The 19,797-nt window shown below is 40.4% G+C and overlaps 1 protein-coding gene across 1 annotated transcript in view; it reads left to right on the forward strand.

Moving 5' to 3' along the window:
* FNDC3B (fibronectin type III domain containing 3B) overlaps positions 1 to 19,797 on the forward strand; it is a 145,967-nt gene that overhangs the window by 123,593 nt on the left and 2,577 nt on the right. Inside the window, exons 22-24 of the mRNA XM_062498916.1 lie at positions 2,388 to 2,600; positions 11,987 to 12,153; positions 14,915 to 15,042. Coding sequence (XP_062354900.1) covers positions 2,388 to 2,600; positions 11,987 to 12,153; positions 14,915 to 15,042 — 508 coding nt within the window. The remainder of the gene's footprint in view (positions 1 to 2,387; positions 2,601 to 11,986; positions 12,154 to 14,914; positions 15,043 to 19,797) is intronic.

The following is a 19,797-nucleotide window of genomic DNA, read 5'->3' on the forward strand; positions in this document are numbered from 1 at the left end:
GACTTCCCCAAGGCTTGATGCCCATTGAGCAGACACTACTGGGGTTCAGAGAGAAGTGACACCTGGGTTTGGGTGCCATGTGCCCAGGAAACACAAAATTAGTTGTCTGTGTGTGTCTAATTAAGCTCAGGAATTATAGTGGCAATTTACAGAGCTTTATGGTGGTGCAATCAGCAGAAAAGAGTGGCTACATCAGCCATGTGAGAGTCAAATAAATAAATTCCTGCTTTCCCAGAGTCATCACTCATTTGTAAAGATGCCTGTCTCTTTTAAGGCTTAAGAGTTTCCATCAGTGTTACTGTGCTCCAGAGTCCGAAGGGAAGTGTGTGTGTGTGTGTGTGCATATTTGTGTGTGTGTCAGAAGGGGGGAGCAAGAACTGTGCAGCAGAGGAAAGTGAGAAAACTAATGAAGAGACACATTTTTGCCTTGTGCAAATACCTGGCAAAAGCAAGACAAGTCAGGTTTCTGTGCATGGATATATCTAAGAAGTGTGATATTGGGGAGAGATGCATTTCACTGCTTGTTTTCAGGTGTGGTAGCTGCCAGTTGGAAACCTGCTGAAGTTGCAGTGCTTGAGGAGAGGCTTTGTTGTTACTGGGACTTTAAATAATGCCAGGCAGGCTTTGTTTTTTTGGTTTTTTTAATTGGAAATATTATTAAATATTGATGTAATGACTCTTCAATCTAAAGCAAACCAGTAACATAATATGAAGTAAGAGCAATGCTTATATTAATTACACTTCTTCAAGTACTAGAAAAGCCTTTTGTTCTGTCCACGTCAAATGCTTGCAAGCAGCAGAAGAGGAGGCTCCCACTAGATCCTTGTGCCATCCACCCTTAGGGAGGAAGAGGAGGGAATGTAGTGTTACAAGGTGGTCAGGATGCATTTCCTGAAGCCAGAAGGAAGGTTAAAGGGAAAATGCAGCTCCACACCAAGCAATATATTACCCCTGTTAATGGCTGGATCAATAAACAAAGTTTTTTTAAGCACACATTTGCATATGACTGTATACACACTGCATTCTCAGTGTGCAGTGGCTTTAGCTGACTAATCAATAGATCAGATATCGTTATTTTGCAATATGTTTATTAAAAATGTAATCTTTTATGTTCTTGAAAAGCTGAAAATACAGTTTTGGGGGTTTTCTTCCAATGGGGGAATACTCTTTGGAGAGGTTTTTTTTCCCTATCCCTTTTACATCCTGTTTTCCTGATGGTAGAGCTGAAAACTTGCCGTTCAAAGCAAAGTAATTTTTCATATGTTGTTTGTGTGAACTTGCATCACTTTATGTTCTTCAGTCAAAATAAGTAGCTTTGCCAAGTGAAGACAGTTCTGGTAAGGAGTCTTTACCCATGAGAAAATGCAAGCCTGCTGTGCACAGGATTTCCAAAGTAAATGGCATCTCTCCAGCTAACTAAGCTAGGCTGAACTATCTTAAACTTAATTAGTTTTCTCCATCCTGATTTTTCATATTTAGTCTTTAACAGACTTTTGAAACCTTTCAGACTCATCTGTACCAATATTTCTATTTACACAATCCTCAAAGCTGTTTGGAAATGCAATTTTTCCATTTTTGTTATGGTGCTGTTGATGCTACCATGGTCAGAGACAGTCTAACACTGAGATGAGTGAGGAGTAGCCAAGGTGCAGACAGGTAAGAGAAAATTAACGAAGCGGAAAGCAGGAGTCATTATCTTAAGAAAGAAATAGAGTTTAGAAGACTGGCTCAGTCCTAAGAACTTCCAAAATCAAAGCTGCTATGACCAGGCAGGTGCTTTTCTTCTTGATGTCCTCAAATGGCTTGAGGGCTTTTGTGCATCTTGTGAGTGCCTTGGGTCCAGCATTTATTTGATCTAATGGAGAGTTCACTGGCAGTTAGCATTTCTGCAGTTTGTGGCAGAGTGTAGGAGGTTTGTGGATTTAACCTTCTCCATTAGTTCCTCCCAGCAGAGTTTCCTGTGCTTAAATAGTGTGCTGTGTGAGACACTGAGAGAGCACTGCTCTGGTCTTCAGGGTGTTTGCCAGCATGGGGATGGGTTTCGTGGCAGTGACACCAGTGCTTTCCCTGAACGGTTTCACCCAAATTAGTACATGATCTTTGTTAGTCAACCATAACATAATTTGCTTTTTATTTACTCATGGTTGGGCACTTCACGTTTTCCAGGCTGTGCTTGTCCTGTGCTGCTGCCCCTTGTCCCTGTGGCTGAAGGGGCTGTCACCAAGTCCTGAGACCCAAACCTTCCCCTCTGCCTTGCTGCATTTCTGACATCTTCACTGCAGCTCTTGCAGTCTGAGCAGGATGATCCTTGTCCTTGGGCTGTGTTTATATCAAGAACCTCGTGAAAACACTTCATTTAACATTCATCTTCTTGCTGTTCATTTTAGGATCAGGATCCAGGCTGTCAATGAAATTGGAGCTGGACCTTTTAGCCACTTTATTAAAGCAAAAACCAGGCCATTACCACCCTTACCTCCACGGCTGGAGTGTGCTGCAGCAGGACCTCAGAGCCTGAAGCTGAAGTGGGGAGACAGCAGCTCCAAGCTTCACTCTGCTGATGACATGGTTTATATCTTGCAGATAGAGGACAGAAATAAAAGGTAAGAGACATGGATCTTTTCCTTGTGCTGATGAAAAAGAATTTGGATTCATCATAATGCAGTTGTGACTGAAGGAAAAACTCTGTTTTCCTGATTGCTTCGTGCCTACCATTATGTACAAAGTAGTGTTTTAATAGGCATTCTTGTGCTTGTAGTATGAGCAAGTCATGCAGTCAAGCTCTAAGTGATACAGAATCATGGCATCACTAAGGCTGGAAAAAGCCTCTAAATCATTGAGTCCAACCCTTAACCTAACACTGCCAGGTCTTACAAATCAATCCTGTGCTGGTGAAAATTCAGCAAAACCCTTGCCTTTCTGCCAGTAATTTTAAAATCAAGTTTCATGGCCACAGTGCTTTACCTTTTGGAATATATGAAACAAAGACACTGCATCCAGCTTGCTGTGTGTATTAATAAAGCCAAGGGTTACAGATCAGAGGTCTAGCTAAGGTGAAACTGAGCAGAGCAATGTTTTTTGGGCAATATGGTGGTCTTGATTTTATAGCTGTAGTGTTTTTATAGCAGAAAATATGAGCTTGGAATCAGCTTGGTAGCTCCACAATAATTTTGAAATGAGGTTTGCAATAAATGAACAAAAAAAATCTGTGTTGAAATTAAACAGTTAGTGCTAAGCAGAAACTATCTTCCCATGTGAACTTAAGTATGGGAAGATTTGCTAATGTAGCTCCGAAGTTGTGATGAGGTCTGTTCAATTAAATAAGGGAAGGAAAGAAAGACAACATGCAAGTAATACCTAACAGTCTAAGCTCTTCAATGAATAAATATCCTAGATTGTTCATAATTTACTAAGAAACACTCTCAACTACTTCAATTAGCTAAAATAAGGGACTTATTGAGTAGATAATCCTTAGAGACCTTCAGCACAGATCATAATTTGATGTAAATTAGCACAGTTCCTTTAATTTAAATAGAGCTATGCTGAGTTTATGCCAGCTGAAAATCTGGCCCAAAAGCTGTAATTTTAAGTAATAAACCCCCTATAAATAATGCCTTAATACCTCCCAGTATCTCAACTGTACTGATGCAGAGAGGGTACGTGCTCCCCTGTATTAATCCTGAGAGGTGTCCAATGAATATAAATACCCATTTGAAAGTCTGACAGGTAAAACTCCCCTCGGAGTGCAGTGATGCTTGGCAGGAGCCCATCACCTGCAGCACCCTGGGATTCAGTCAGCTCTAAAGACAAATCCAGCAGGCTGCTTTGCTTTGCTTTCATGTAGCACTGCAGGTAAGATGGTGAATAACTGTAAATTGTTTTTAACCTGTCTTTATACTGGGGAAATAGTAAGCTTCCTTGTAAGAATAAAATGTTACCTCGCAGCAGGCAAGGAATGGTTTTTTCTCCTTTGCTTTGGCACAGAGCTTTACCATGATCCTTTGCTTTTGCACAAGCTTTTCCCACTGCAAATGGTCTCTTAGGAGCTTTTAATTGGGAGCCACTTGAACTTGATACTCTGCTGGATCTTCTTAGCTGTGAATTTGACTTAGAGTCCACATGAGCTCCCAGAGATGCAGAGACACTGCTTCTCTACACTGGGCTGTCTGCTGCTTGAAATGAGCCATTCCATGAAGTGGCTCCCTTTGGTGGTTGGGTTTGGAGCAGTTAACCCAGACAATTCCTGAAATGAACCAGAGCTGGAATACTGGAACACAGCTCTCCGAACATCACTGGCCTCTTCAGTTTGCACAGTAAACTGCACATGGGAGGGAGTAATTAAATAGAATATATAAGCTGGAAGGGACCTGCAGTCATGCAGTGTCAGTGCTGGCCAAGTGAAAAGGTGTTGTTGAGGGCATTGTCAAAATACTTCTGAATCACTGACAGGTCTGGGACTGATCACCCCTTTAGGAAGCCGGTCTCTGGTGAAAAAATGACACAGAATAGATGATCCAGAAGGATGTTCTGGAGTATTTTATGATTTGACAGAGCTGTAGGAAGGTGCCATGGTGTCCCCTCTGTTGGAAGAAGAGACAGTACTTGATTCAGGGAAAGAGCTTGTGGTTTAAAACATGGATAACTGAAAAGTGACCTCTGTCCTATCCCTGGTCTTTCAGAGGACTTGTTACTGTATTCCCTGAGACATCTGAAATTACTGATAACAGCTTTATATTGAAATCCCTTCATTCAGTGTTGGTTGTCCCTTCTTTGGTTTAAAATAGAAGTTAGCTTTAAAATGCTGTTGAAGCATTTTCACAAGCAGAAATATAAAGATGAGTGAGTTCTTTTAAGAAAAGGAAATATTCAGTAAGTTCCATCCTGACCCAACAGCTTTAATGGCTTTTTGGTAAAGGCTCGGCTCTGGTTTTATGTAAGGATAGTCAGGCAGTGCTCTCCAGTGTGTCCTGGTCATTAAGGATTGTTTGCAACTTTTTCTTTCTGTAATGAGGTGTAACAGGCCAGTTGTTGGAAACCAAATGTTTCATTGATTGCAAGACCTATGAAGCAAAATACTTGGAAATCTTCTGGCACTGATTAGTGTAAGGGCTTGAAGAGGTGTGCACATCAGAGATGTACCTGCGTTAGCTCCCATTAGCTCTTCAGGGTGTGACATTTAGGAAGATGAAATTAGTATCACTTGTCCTTTCAGTTATGGGTAGCACTGAGTGGAAATGAAGAAAAATCTGTTTCTGGAAAGCTCAGTACATAGAAACGTTAGTTGAGAGTAAGTGACCTTTATGTAAGGACTATGAAATGCCTTTATTTTTTAAATAAACTATCAGTTGTGACTTCATATTCTAATTGTGGTAATGTCAAGAAATTTATGTTAATCACATTGCAGTACTTTCCAGAATACTATGGGTTTTTTCCTCTATGGAACAAACAAATCTAATTAATGGTTTTTATTTTTTTTCCTGCTGAACTGGTAATTAATCTTTAGTTGTTCCCACAACTAATTACACTCCTAAGGTCTTAAAATACTCACCAAATCCAGTCTGAAAAGGAGAATTAGCAAGTAAATTAGTAGTGGGTCATTTATCAGTTGCTTGGGTTTATTTTAGATGCGGTAGGTTGCAGTTGAGGTAAATTGTGTGATTTTTGTGTGTGTACAGAATCACAATCAATATATACACATGTAATTACATTTTAAGGAAGAGTCATTGGTGAGGTTGACTAAGAAATATTCTAAACATGTTCTTTAAAAATATAATGTAAGGATCATTGACAATTGTTCCACACTTCTGTTGTAGCAGGGAGTGGTTGAACATTTGAGCCTCCACAAGGGTGTTTGCTGTCCTTTAACTTGAAGGTAGAATAGAAACACAGAGGGATGAGTTGCTGAATGTGCTGCCCTTGCCTGATGACTTTTGCATAATCATTCCCTGGTTACTGAAAATTTCAAGCAGTCTAATTAAAAAATTGTTGACACTCCTGCTTTGATCAAGACAATTTACACCCATTTTAACAGCAATTACTGTTATGTATCAGTCCTACTGGCTTGTGAAATTCTATTAAAAATCAGATAAGTTAACGTATCCTTGCAAAAACCTGCGGGAAAAAGTCATTTTCATATTGTATAAAACAGTGATAAAAGGAAATTAAGCATGAGCACCAAGACAGATGGCATGCTACAGTTTCCACTGCAAGCCTGGCTAGATAGAAAGTTAATGTTCAGGAAAGTTTTCAAGCTAACCTGTGTTCATATTGTTGCATTGTGTAGGTTATATTGCTATTAATAATAGTTATATCAATATTAGCAGCATTCTGATCAGATACTTGGGGCTTTACAAGTGAAAAAGAGGGAGAATTGTTTCCAAGTGTAAGAGAGTTAACTTGTTAATGCATTTCATCTTTCTCCCTGGAAACAGGAGTAAACCAACATTTGTAGTAGGTGTGAGTTCATTGTATGGGTGTCATTATTTGAGACAAAGTGAAGTCTGAGAAAACCACATTAAATGTGTGGGATGAGGTGTCTCAGCTGTTAGGAAGCTGCCAAGACACAGAGTAAGATGCTACTCCATAAGTATATTCAAAAAATCCCTGCTTTGGTAAGAAATAAAATTTTCTCCTTTATTTTGATCTGTGCATATCTGCAGATACTTGATGGGTAACTGAATATTCCAGACAGCAGATGATAAATTACAGCAGCATCTAGACCCATGATTGTCACTGTGATAAAAACGATTTTCTGCACATATGCAACAACCTTATAAGAAAAAAACAGCACCTTGATTGGAGTAATGACTCAATATTTAATCTCCAAAGTATAATGGAGGCTCAGTTTAATGCAGCAGGATCACGTTGGCCAGTTTTCCAAGAGCATGTTTTTAGATTCCAGCTTCACTTTGCTGAAGTTGGTGAAGCAGAGGCTCAGCTTGGCTCCCTGTTCCAGCTCTGCCCAGGTTCCTGGGGCTGGCACAGCAGCAGCTTGGACATGATGTGCTCAGTGAGCATCATTGGAAGGCCCATAAACACTGTTCAGTGCTGCTACACTGGGCAAGTGGCTGTGATGCTGCACAGGGAAGATAAACTCATGTAGGGCTGTAGGAATATTGGTTTACTGCTCTGAACTGTGATGGTTTTCTTTTGGTTTTAGTTTTAAGTTCACTTATTGATATCTACTGTTGGTTGTTGACAAGGTGTTGGAGCTGCCTCCCATCATCTACTTCTTCCTGGCTGTATAATTTCAAGAGGCCATTGAGTGCTCTCCCTGATTTCTCCCACATCTTCCATTCAAATGCTGTTAATTCCCGTTTAAGCTGTGCTCAGTCTTGTCCTCTGTGCTGTTCCTTGTCCCCACAGATGTGGCTGCACACAGGAATCTTTGGTCAGGCACTTTGCTGCTTTGTCATCCATTCCTCCTCGATATGCCCAGATGCTCCTTCCAAAAAAAAGCAAGTTTTCTTGCTATGGAGGAGCTTCTGTAGGCTGAAATACTTTAACTCTCAGTAATTCCAGACATCTGACAAGTGACTGACTGCTGTAAATATGGGTTACAAATTGAAATTCAGCAGCAGATGAAAGATAATCTAATAGAAACAGGCTAAAAATTTATTTTTGGCAGCAAGTGTCCTTGGTCTAGTCTGTAGATGTGCTAGATGATTCAAGGAAGAAAACCAAGCTCTTTCCATCTGACTGTTATCACTTGTTATCACTTCTCTTCCTGCCTTTTTCTGTTCTTCACTTAGTTTTGCTTTTGGAAGTATAAGGAAGGAAATGTTTCCTTCACTGAGCCCTGTTGTTACTATTATTATTCATAAAAACAAAAATCATATTGGTAGTACTGAGCAGACATTATAATACAGATAATATCTAGAATATGTATTACAGATAAAACTTTCCAGAAAACAGATCTTCAGGTCAAAGGGGTCAGTGCATCCCACCTGTTTGGGCCACGCCTCATTTTGGGACTGGAAGCCAGAGCTGGGAGAGGTTGTGGGAGCACAAAACTCTTTTGGAGAACTCCTGTTATATGTTTACTTTCCCTCAGCACCTGCCTGCAAAAGGATATCCCAAAGAATGGCTTGGAAAAGTGCCCCAAAACTGAAAAGATTGGGTCACCCTGGTACTAGTTATAGGAATAGTGATGGGGATGAGAGATGCTGCAGATGGGAAACTTCTCTTTGAGTAGAATGTTTTAAAATACAGCAGAAATGGAAAAAAAAAAAGAGTGTGTTGACTTTACTCATGCATCTCTGAATTGGATGGTTTTGGTTTGAAGCTTTGCTTTCCTTGTTGTCACCCACAGTACAGGGAGCTGTTGGTGGAGAGAGAGAAAAATCACATAAATCAGTGAGTGTTTGATCATGTTCTGCAACCACATCAGAGGAAAATTACAGTCTAAGAAAGTAGATGGGGACAGTAAATGTGTAGATAACATGATGTAGCATTAATAATATTAAAAAAGCTGTTGGTTTGTGAAATTCTTGTACTTTAGTTTCTAATTAGGCAGTTGCCTTTGTGTGCTGATGTGGAGCCTCAGGTCAGAATGGTGCTGTATTAATGATTTCTCTCCAGGCAAAATCCTCACGTCTGACCACAAACTTTGAGAGGCAATAACAGAATCATTCAGGTGGCTCTTTCAGCCTTTGTGCCTCCCCACAAGATTCCCATCTTACTTATGACAGAATTTCTTGCAAACTAAATTCCTTTAAGAGCCAATGGGTTACCAAAACATAAACAAAGCCCAAGAGCTTGAAAGAGAACCTGCTGCTCAAAATATGCTGGGAATTAATGAGCAGAGGGAGAGAAAGTACATTCATATTCTTCTGCTCGACTGGAAGTGACTGAAGTGGAGGAAACAAAATTGCTGCAACATGTAAAATACTTCCAAGGAGATCTTCACTGGGAATAAAAGGGTATTGATGAAAAACTACCAGCAGTGGTGTCTCCCTAACAATTGCTGTAGGACATGATGTTCTCCCTCCTCTGCTGTGTGCAGGTAAATTAATAATCTGTGGCTGATGTGAGAATGTCTGGGAAAGGAAAATCTCACTCCATGAGATGAGGGAGAAATAGCTTTTGGGGGGAGTGTCTCCATCCCTGGAGAAAGTTGCTTTCTTTTTGGTATCTGCTGTTAACTTAGTGGAGAGGAGAGGCAACGCTGCAGCATGGAAAAGTAACGTAAATCAGGTTTAATTGTGGATGGTGCAATCTTTAAAAAAAAAAAAAAAAAAAAAAAAAAAGAGCTGTATTGAGAATGCCAGTAACCACACAGGGCAAGGTGCCAGTTGAGGTATTTAGCCTATTGTCTTTTGAATTCAACTGGGAAAATCTGTGAGATTTGAAAATGTTTTGAAGAAGGTGAGAGGGAGATAGAACACAGGGAAGGTTTCCATACACAGATTAAGTCAACTTTTCAGTGCATTAGAGATTAAGTCCTTGCAAACAAGCTCAGAGCCGACTTGTTCTTGAGGCAGTGTATGGAATGAGGCCTAGAAGAAACACAGTGAACAATAACAGGCTTGCCAGGAAGGCAAAGGTACATAGATCTCATGTTCAAATGTGCTTTTTAATTTAGATTTAGCTTTTAAAAATGAAATTGCAATAATGTGAACATGTTACCTTAGTTAAGATATTTTTAACATATGCTACCTCATAGGAGCAATGTGCAGTTACACTGATTGACTCAACTTTAAGTTCATTGTGGTCCTCCAGGAGAGTGAAAAAAGACTGCTCCATACCTGTAGCCACCTACATTGATTAAGTACAATATTTTTAAAAGTAACAAAAATAATCCTGGAGGATTATGAAACGCCTGCTTTACACATGAGGAAAATACTAGCTTATCAAAAAGTCACAAATATTTTGAGGTTAGTCTTTCATCTTCATTACGTGCCTTACATCATGATCTGCATCTTCAGACACAATTACAAAGCATTAGGGTTACAGTAAAGCCCTACAGCAACTGAATTGATTGGCTTGGCCATCAGCCTTTCTTCTTTCAAAACTGGAAGTCCTCCTTCTTCAAAGATGGTCAAAACTCAGAAGTTTTAAGTGTGCTTCCATTGCAGTCCTGTGGTGCAAGCTTCTCTGTAACAGTTCTTGCTTTCTTTACAGATGTTTTCTGAGACAGAGAAGTAGAAATGAGTGGAGATAGGAACTGGATGGGAGTATTGGTATTAACTGAACTAGGAGTATTAATCCAGTTCCCAAATGAAAGAAGGAGCTCAAATGTTTTTGCAGATCACTTCCTCAGAGTTAGCAAGTGTTAGTGACCTTAGTCATATCCAAAATGTAAAAATGTCATTTGAGTCATTGTTATTGGCCATATGAATGACTGGAAATGTACCTTAAGCCCAACCTGGAGTGAGGGTGTGCTTGTCTGTTAGCTGGGAAGATGGATTTATCCTCCCTTTCTCACCTAACTGCACAAATGACTGCAAAGAGGTCATCAGTCTAAAATAGGCATTGGATCTTTTTTGCACTCTGTTGCACTTGGATCAGAGTCAGAGACAAATCTCTGCATTTCTGTGACTACTGCAGTGGTTTCTGAGCCAGCTGCCTGATTGAGCTGCAAGAAGTGCAGAGGGAGAGTATCTTGTCTCTTGAGTCTTAATGCTGTCCTGAGTATGTGTTGTTTGCTCATCATGTGGTGAATCTCAGAAAATTCTATTCCATGAGCATGGGTTTGTGTCAGCCTTGAAATGTGCTGTGGCTGCTTACATGAGCCTCAGAAATGTGGGATAGCAGGGAGCTCTTAAACTGGGTAAGCATGAGGTTAAGAAAACAATCTTTGGAAATTGGCTCTACGCTCTCCCCTTAAAAACTTGTGGGCACAGGTCTTTAGTTTGCTATCAAGGTGTGGTTCTCACTAAATCTCAGTGGGAGTAGTAAGTCACATTAGTCCTCAAAGTACATTTCCAGCAATTTTAATTACCTGAATATTCCCTTTTATTGCAGATGATTCTTGATCTCTGTTTGTACTTACGTGGATTGCAATCATAACCTAATACAAATTGATTTCTGTCCCTGAGAGCTAATGACAGACCCAGTTTCTTTGAAATGCTCAAATTGGTTGTACTCTGTATCTCATCCAAATCCAAAGGATAAAGCTAACACCTAGATAGGGAGGTCAAAGGAAAATATCTCTTGGCTTCCTGGTGATTTAAAACCTTCTGAAATGGTTGAGATACTTGAATATGGGTACTAAACAATCAAAAAATAGTATGTGATCCTACGTGGCAAATTTTCTGTTCTCCCAGGCCAGGACTATTGCGTGTTCCCTGGTGGAGGCTGAGTGGATGGATGCACAGTCTGGGTGCTTCCTCTTTATTTGCTTTCATCCCCACTGTGCTCAGCTCCTGGGGGCCAGAGGCTTAGCCAGAAATTGCTGGCTGACATACAACTGTTAGTGAAAAACATTTATCTGAGCAGAGCAATAGAAAATAGAAGTCAGCTTCTCTTTAGCAGCTATATACGGTTTTTTTTAAGTGACATTGATTTTGTTCAGTATTACATTGCTGGACAAGTTTGTGTGTGCTCTTGTTTAGTCTTGTCAATGGAAGTGTTTTGGAAGATGACACAGATGACTGCAAGACACAGTCGCTGTGTCTTAATGTGCAAATCAAGTCCAAATCTGTTAAAGAGTCAACATATTAATTGTGTTTTCATCATACATGTAAACCAGCAGTACACATGGGGTATTGTAGCAGGACACAGGCTGATTTTGACAGATGTTCTTCCTGATAATTCATGTAATCATTTTGCAAGGTAATACTAGTTTCAAAAGTCACAATGAATTTGTGCTTTCCCTGACCTCTTCATCATCATCAGTGTATTATTAATGTGACATTTTCATACATGCATTTAACTGGCACATGGTGCCAGTTTTCACAAGAAGGATACTTCAAGCTGTTAAGTGCAATAGCCAGAAAGGTCAGTGCCACTCCAGTGTAAGTACATACTCTTGTTTTTATTGTTTCAGGTTTATCCCAATTTACAGGGGACCGAGTCACACATACAAGATACAGAGGCTGACAGAATCTACCTGTTACTCCTTCAGAATACAGGCTGTCAATGATGCTGGGGAGGGACCTTTCTCAGAAATCTCTACCTTCTGCACAACTAAGTCAGTCCCACCTGCAATCAAAGGTATGTAGTAAGTTTTTTTTTGCGTGTAAGTAACATGTAAATATTTCTGTAATTGGTATGAGGGGAGGTTGCAAGGGTTACCATAAGTAATATCACATGTGAAGAACCAGCTTGTGCTGACTGTAGGTTTCTCTTGTTGTGAAGTTACTTAATGGTCGTGAAGTTACTTAATGGTGGGAAGCTAAATTACACCCAAAAAAATCACACAATATAAAGGTTATGTCAGCCACCATTGTAATAAAATCTGTTACAATGCTGCTGCTACTAATAGTTTACCAGGGGATTGCTCTTGATTACCACAGCATTTATACAAGGGATCTAACAGCTGTCATGTGTGTATGTACCTACCAACTTAATTAAGCTTTAGTAAAGTTTAATGTTTTTTTTTTTTTGTGTATGTGATGTCCAGTGTAGATCTTCAGGGTTTATTTTTACTTTAATGTGTAAAATTAATTACGATATTTCACATATAGAGCATTAGACTTAGAACTCAGCATGTGTTCCACTAGGAGAACTAAAGGCCTAATTAAATGAAATTTTATAATGAAATGTCTTTTACTATGTGTAAATTTTGTCCTCAGCAATTATGCTTCTGAGGAGGAGGAGGAAGGAAGGAAGGAGCAAAAGTATAAACCACAGTGAAAGATGTTTAATTATAAAACTTCATGTAATTAAGCTGTTTGTTCTAGGCCTAATTAGTCCTTCTTTAGCCTGTTACAAAGGCAGTGGGTTTGCTCTATGGACTCTCAGATCAGGTGAGCTGAAATCAAATGCACCTTTTCTCCTGAAAAGAAAGAAGTCTTCCCTGTCAAGCCCTGTGATTTTCTGAAACAACAACTGTCAGTTTTTCAGAGAGGTTTTGTTTGCTTTTCTGTATTGAAAATCTGGCTTTGGTGATTTTGACACCTTTTGTAAGCAAATATTTAGAGAGGGGAAAGCAAACACTCTTTGGGTGGTGCCTGTCCCTGCTGGGTCAGCTGCTCTCCAGCAAAACATCCCTGTGTGATTGAGGGGTGAGTTATCCTGAGCCACACCTTTACACAGGTGGGGGATGTTCTGCCCAGCCAAGGGAAGGGAACTCATGTGGCATCACCCAGGATGCCAGCATGCACTGTAATCACCCTTGCATTTTGTTGGCTAAAAAACCCATTTTATTCAGCTCACCTCGCCTAGGTTTCTGTTTTGAGCTCCCAGTCTGCCTGTTGAGTCCCTGTTCAATGTGACTCATCCTCTGGGCTGAATATCCAGCTGAGTATCAAGGGTGCAAGTACCAGGTCGTGTATGGGCTGGGACCTTGGGTACCTGGCAGAGCACTGGCTGTGACAGAGAAAGGGGCAAGACAAAAGCTGTGCTAATGAGCACTGCTGAGGGGGAGTGATGCCATGGGAAGGAGTGGTCTGATGCAGAATGATAGTGTTGATTCCCTTCTGTACTAGGAGAACTACAAAGGAATTTATGTGCTAAACTTAGTTCGGCTTTTTATCTATTAGAATAAAATGTTTTTCTCTTATAAGGTCTCCTAATCCCTTTCTTAGTGATGCCAGCCATAGAATAGCTTTGTTGTTAATGGCAGTGTTTTGTAAGTGTCAGACAAAAATCTACATGTATTGAAGTGAGGGGTGGAAGGAGAAGGAAAAGTAATTGTGTTTGTCGTTGTCAGCTAAGATGAAGGCATCTATTATCAGTCTCTCAACACTAGCAGATGTGCAGAGAGAAGTAAATGGATATTGATTACATTTGGGCCTTCATGATTCATGTGTTCCTCTTGGGAAGTAACAAATCAGTCTAAAATTCGTGTAATGTATGCAGCAGCATTTGTTTCTTTGGTAGACCCTCCTGTTGTCTGTTTTTGTAGGGTTGGGGATCTAGATTGCCTTTAACAAGCTCATGTCCTTGCACGTGTACGTGTTAACCAGCTGATACAAGTGTTCAACACTCTTGTTTCTCCCAGTTTCATTCTCTTTTTTGGTATTGTGCTTGCTGGCTCTGCCTGATCAAGAGGTTGGTTGACCCTGGATGCTGTTGCATTTTTTTTCGTGCCTTCTTCCAGTGGCACCCGCTTTGTTGTACCTAAAAATGTGCTGCCCCTGTTTGTGCTCTACTAGGCTCACCTGTGAGCTTGCTGTGGGTCAAGGCACAGCATCCCTTGGCTTTCAGCTGGTAAGAGCCTCTGCCATGGACAGCAGCCTTGTAACAGCTGACAAATTGAATTTCTCTGGAGTTCTAGTGGGAGCACTACTCTAAGTCTGGCTAGAAATAACAGGTCTGATCGAGTGGGTGTCAGGCTCAGAGTTATATTCAAGTCCAAGTCTTGAAAATTATGCTTATCCTTTTGCTTCCCAGGCTGGACTTCATCTCTAATACAGAAGATTATTTAGCTTCTCTTCTCACGTTCCTTCTCTGATTTTTCCTGAATGAAATGTTTGATATTATTCCTCTCTTTCAATGGGAGGGATGTGCAGTGCATCTCCACTGGCACAGGTGTTCGCTCAGAACTTCACACGTTTGCTGCTTTTTTGAATGCCTGTGTAATTTGTGCCTTGGCTTCTGCTTTGAAAAGATCAGTTCACAGACCTGCAATTAAGTTTTGAAAATTTTCTCTAAATCCACTCTTCCTTTGTAGCAGCTCGCGGAGCTGACAGGTAAGAGGTGCTCTACCCTTTTTTAAATGTTCTGGTATATATATATATCACAGTGCTCATAAAATAAGATTTCTGTGCAGTCTTTATATTAAACATTAACACATTTCCTTTTACTGTAGCCCCTCGAGTGACACAGCTGGGAGGAAACTCCTGTGAAGTTACCTGGGAGATGGTCCCACCCATGAAGGGAGATCCTGTTGGTTATGTTCTGCAGGTGCTGGTTGGGAGAGAATCAGAATACAAGCAGGTAGGGAAATTGTCTGGATTTAATATTGTTAAATTGATGGCATAATGGAAATGGTTTTGAAAGTCCACTGTGCTGCTTCTTTCTACTGTATTGAATTACACCCTATGGTGATGTGTCAGGTGCACTTTGGTAAAGGCTGAGTCAAAATTAAGGGCTGTAATGGGCTGTTTTCTCCCCTAAGGGAGTATATAGAACATCATTATTTTATTGGAGTGATTTGTGTTATTTCTGTGGTTAATCACTATTCTTAACTGTACTAACCTTTAAAAAGTTACAATTCTGTCCATGCTTGCTTCTGAGCTGGTTGCTCGTAACCATTATCTGGAGATGAGATGAAGTCAGAAGATCAATCTTTCTGAGCCAAATCCAAGACTGTCCATCAAGGTTTTCAGTCAAGTACATGTTAAGTGGTTTGTTCATCTGTCTCATTCCTGTCTGAAGTTTTGATGCACATGTAACTGCTGTATATCCTTTCTGTCACTGTGGAAGCAAAGGCAGTGAAGTACAGCTGATCCTTCTTTCCTTGTCTGACTGGATTAGACATCACAAGTGGACACTTGCCCAGAGCACCTGACACAGAACAGCTCGTTCACAGTTAGATCTTTTATTTTATCTGTCACACCTCTGGCTGTGTGATTTTCTGTGTGCTCTCTCTTTCCTCTTCTTTCTTTTGTTGTCATGTGGATTCCAGATAAATCCAAATTAGGAAAATGAGATATGCTAAGCTAATTAAACTCTTATGCTCTGCTAATTAAACTCTTAAAAATATGTATGAGGTAGTGCTTTCTTTGCAATTGTGTCTTTGTTCCTCTTCAGGCTGTTTTTGAGTGCTACTGTGAACTAATGAATTATCAGAAATGCAGGACAATTCATGGGGGCAATAAAGATTCAGAAACCTAATGATTGTTTTTGTCAGGAAACAATCTTTGGTGCTGGTGTAGGTAATGAAACCCCTGTGTGCTGTGCTGGCCTCATAATGTCAGTGGCAAGTGGATAAGTGGAGCTGTTTTGCTGTTGCCTGATGCACTAAGTAGCTTTGGTGTGTTACCTCCAGGTACAGCTTCAGTAAACATAGCCCCAGTTTTTAAAATGTTCTGGTGTCCTTGGGGAGAGCTGGGCACAGCTTCACGTTCCTGGGACAGAAGCGAAGGCTTCATCTGCACAATCCAGAACTTGTGCTGGGAAAAGGCAGCAGTGGAGGAAGTAAAAAATACTTTCAGGGTGTTATGTTGAAGGTCTTCATTTCTAATGAGGCACAGTCTGAGGAGGGGTCTTTGTGTGAGTTGTCACCAGTAACTCCCTGGAAGAAATTCCTGGCTGGGATGCTCCAAGTGACTCTGGGACTCGTGTAGTTGTGCTGGCTGATAACCAGCCATGGGGAAGAGGGAGAGTTCCACTGCTTCACCTTCACAGAAATCCCTTTTGCCCATGGAGATGTTTTTTCTCCATCAGGAATGTGGGTGGTGTCTCAGCACTGGGGCATGTCCATGAGCTGCAGCTCTGAGCTCCTGTAATGGGCACAGAAGATAAAATACAGAAACACCTTTCAGTGATTTTCTGGCTAATACATTTCACCTGTGCTTTGACATGCCTGTGATCACCTGCTATTGTTTAACTGAAAAGTACTACCACAGCTATGTTCATTAATGTTAGTGATGTGTTAATTACCTTTGAAGTGCAAGTCCTAAATTCAGTTTTGAATATGTTTGGTTCCCTGCAAGTGACATATGTATTTTGCATATGTATCTAAAGGGCTATATTATACTAGAGACATTTTGCAAATTGTTTTGAAGGGTGGCACAGATGAAATACACTCTAGTTTTTTCAGGCTATTCATGGAATGCAACATAAGCCACTGATATGCTTTTGGGTAAAGCTGTCATTTCTCTACATTTTCACACCTGGGCTGTCTCCTTCCCCTGCACCCCAGTGTTTGCAGCTCTCCACAGCCCAAGAGCTGCTGATTTTCCACCATTTGATCTAGCAGAGACGATACCAAAGTACTCAAAGCCCTTTTTTTTCAGACAGGGACTACAGCCATCCCTGCCCAATGGGAGAATATTTTGCAAATATTCCTCTTCTGAGAATTGTTTGACGAACTGGATTTGCTGGAGCTAAACAAATAACATTTTAGCTCCCTGGAAAGTGTCTTTTAAAAAATGCTAACTACTCCTTTCCTTGTTTCTCATACAGTGTGTTCCTTTTTGTGTATGTGTGCTTTATCTTTACAGATAATAAAAAAAAAAAAAAGTAAATGCATAGGACATTTTTAGGAAATCAAACCTTCCTTGTTTATGAATCAGGATGTAAGCCACAGGAAATTCCAGGAATCAGTGACCTGGATTTGCTTTCTGCTTCTTGCACTTCTATCTAGCTTAGCTTACTCAGTCAGAAATTAGCTCCAAAGTGTATTAAATTGTCTCTGTGTTTGCATAGCTTTAATGTGGATTTAGAGGAGTGGGCTGGGCTGTGCAGCACCTGCAGGATCTGCAGTTTGGGATAACAGGTTTGGTTTCCCAGTTGAGCAGCTCTGGGGATGGAATCACCCAGGAACCAGGTCCTCCTAAGAAGTGACCATGGAACATGAGACTTGAATTTTTTAAAGCTTCTTTATCCTTAAATTGTTTGCCAGTGAAGCAAAATGTTCTGCCTTTGAAATTTCCAAGAATTTGGAGGCAGCAGTGTTCCATCAGCTTCTGCCACATCTCTTCTGGGAAAAAAACTGTCTCCCAATGCTTTCCAAAAGAAGAAAAAGTATGGGTAGGATGTACTGGGTGTGTGAAAATTCCCCAGCAGTTCTCAGGTCTGCACTGAGAGGTTGGTGCCTGGGAGAGCTCAGTTGGCCTTACCAAGCTCTCACTTTAATTATTGTTTTTTACTTGGATTAGATTGTGTAGACACACAATATCTGAAATGTTTTAGTGAATTGATAATTTCTGTAAAGCTCTAGTCAGCCAAAAATTTGGTTTCCTTCTCTATTTTCAAAAAGTCAGAGGCACTTGTGCTGGTTGTGTGCTAGAATATGACAGAATTACACAGTACCTGTTGGCATTTAGTGCCACTTGCACTGAGTATTCTCTCTGCCTCCTGGTGCCAATTTTGTGTGATGAGATGGGAATTTCCTTTGGTTGGGGCTTTTCAGTGCAAATAGCCTGAAGGCAGGTTCTCTGAGGGACTGTTGTTCCTCTGTTGAGGTGACAGGGCTGTCACACAACTCTGAGGGGCTTCTGAGTATCTCAGCAGCAGAGTGATTGGAGCTGATGTTGAGTTCGGATGAAATTATACTCCAGTTTCTTAAAAAGAAACCTGTCAGGTGACTTAGAAGAAACTAAACTTTTAAAGTGGGCGTGTTTTTGACATAGATTGGAACCCATCTCAAGGCCAGGATGGATGGGGCTTGGAGCAGCCTGGTCTGGTGGAAGATGTCCCTGCCATGGCAGGGGGTTGGAACTGGGTGATCTTTAAGATCCTTTACAAACCAAACCATTCTGTGATTCTGTCATTTTATCAACAAAATAGGCTTTTATGAATTATTAAAGACATTGGCCATTGCATCAGGGTTCAACAACCAGGTGAGGTTACCTTGCACTTTCCAGTGTGTTGCTCATAGGGCAATTATGGCTGTCATTGTTATTGTTTGGAAAGAAGGGAGAGAGGGTTGGAATTATTTAATGAGATCAGAGAAATTGAGAAATCCTTGCCTGCAGGAATTCTCTGTCACTCTAGCTTGATCAGTAGGATCAAATACCATGAGAGGCTTCGGCAGCAGTTTATTACTTGCGATGATATTTTCATTGTGGGACCCAGGCAAAAAGCTCATCACATTTTTATTATATTCTCAAGTGTCCAAACCAATAAGCTGTTTATAGGAACTGAAAGTGATAAATTGGATAGGCACTTCACTTTGTCTTGTTGGCCACCAAAGCATAATGTCTACATATAAAATACTATTGCTGCTTCATAGAGTTATATTTGAGTTCATATTTGTTCAGCAGATTTAAAGACCTTATTCATAGTTGTCAAGGGTTTTTTTCTGTTGTATGTGTAAAGACCACTCACAGAGTGTAACAGTGTTCACAACCAAATGTGTTTGTGTTGGAAGCATCCTGCCATAGCTCTGAGGTGCTGCTGCAGCCCCTGGCAGAGAGAAGAGTTTAATAATTGTTTACCTGTTACTGATAGGTAGGTCCACTGCTGGTAAATACTCTTCAAACCACTGAAAGCAGGACAATTTCCATAACTGTCTTAGTACTACTGCAGGAAATGTTTTGTCTTTATCCCTGGTATTAATTCACATAGTCTATCTACTTTCAACAATTTTTCAGACTTCTCTTACAGATGCACTCTTCTCTCACCTGGCTGTCGATTTTCTGAGAAGTGCTGTTGAATTGCTGGCTTGAGTGAACTCAGCCATCTGTACTTGTTAGACTATAATGAAGATAGAGGTCTTTGATTTAGCCAGATTTGGCCTTCAGTTACACTGGTATTCACCACCCTGACAGATCAAAACAAGTAAAAAACACAGGATTTTTATTTTTTTTTTACCGGACAGGATTTTTTTCAGTGCAGACACGTTGTATAAGTACAGTCCCTAGTATCTCTTCAGTGTAATTTATGAAGTTTAGATTGTAAATGTTTTAGTTTAAATGTCATTATTTGGACTTCATTGTATTTTTTTTTATTTTCATTCAGAAGTGGTCATGCTGGATGCAAAGGTTTATTTGTGGCAAAGGCGTGTAGAACTTCTCAGGCTGT

This window comes from Cinclus cinclus, chromosome 10, assembly GCF_963662255.1.
Source record: "Cinclus cinclus chromosome 10, bCinCin1.1, whole genome shotgun sequence".
NCBI classification, from domain to species: Eukaryota; Metazoa; Chordata; class Aves; order Passeriformes; family Cinclidae; genus Cinclus; species Cinclus cinclus.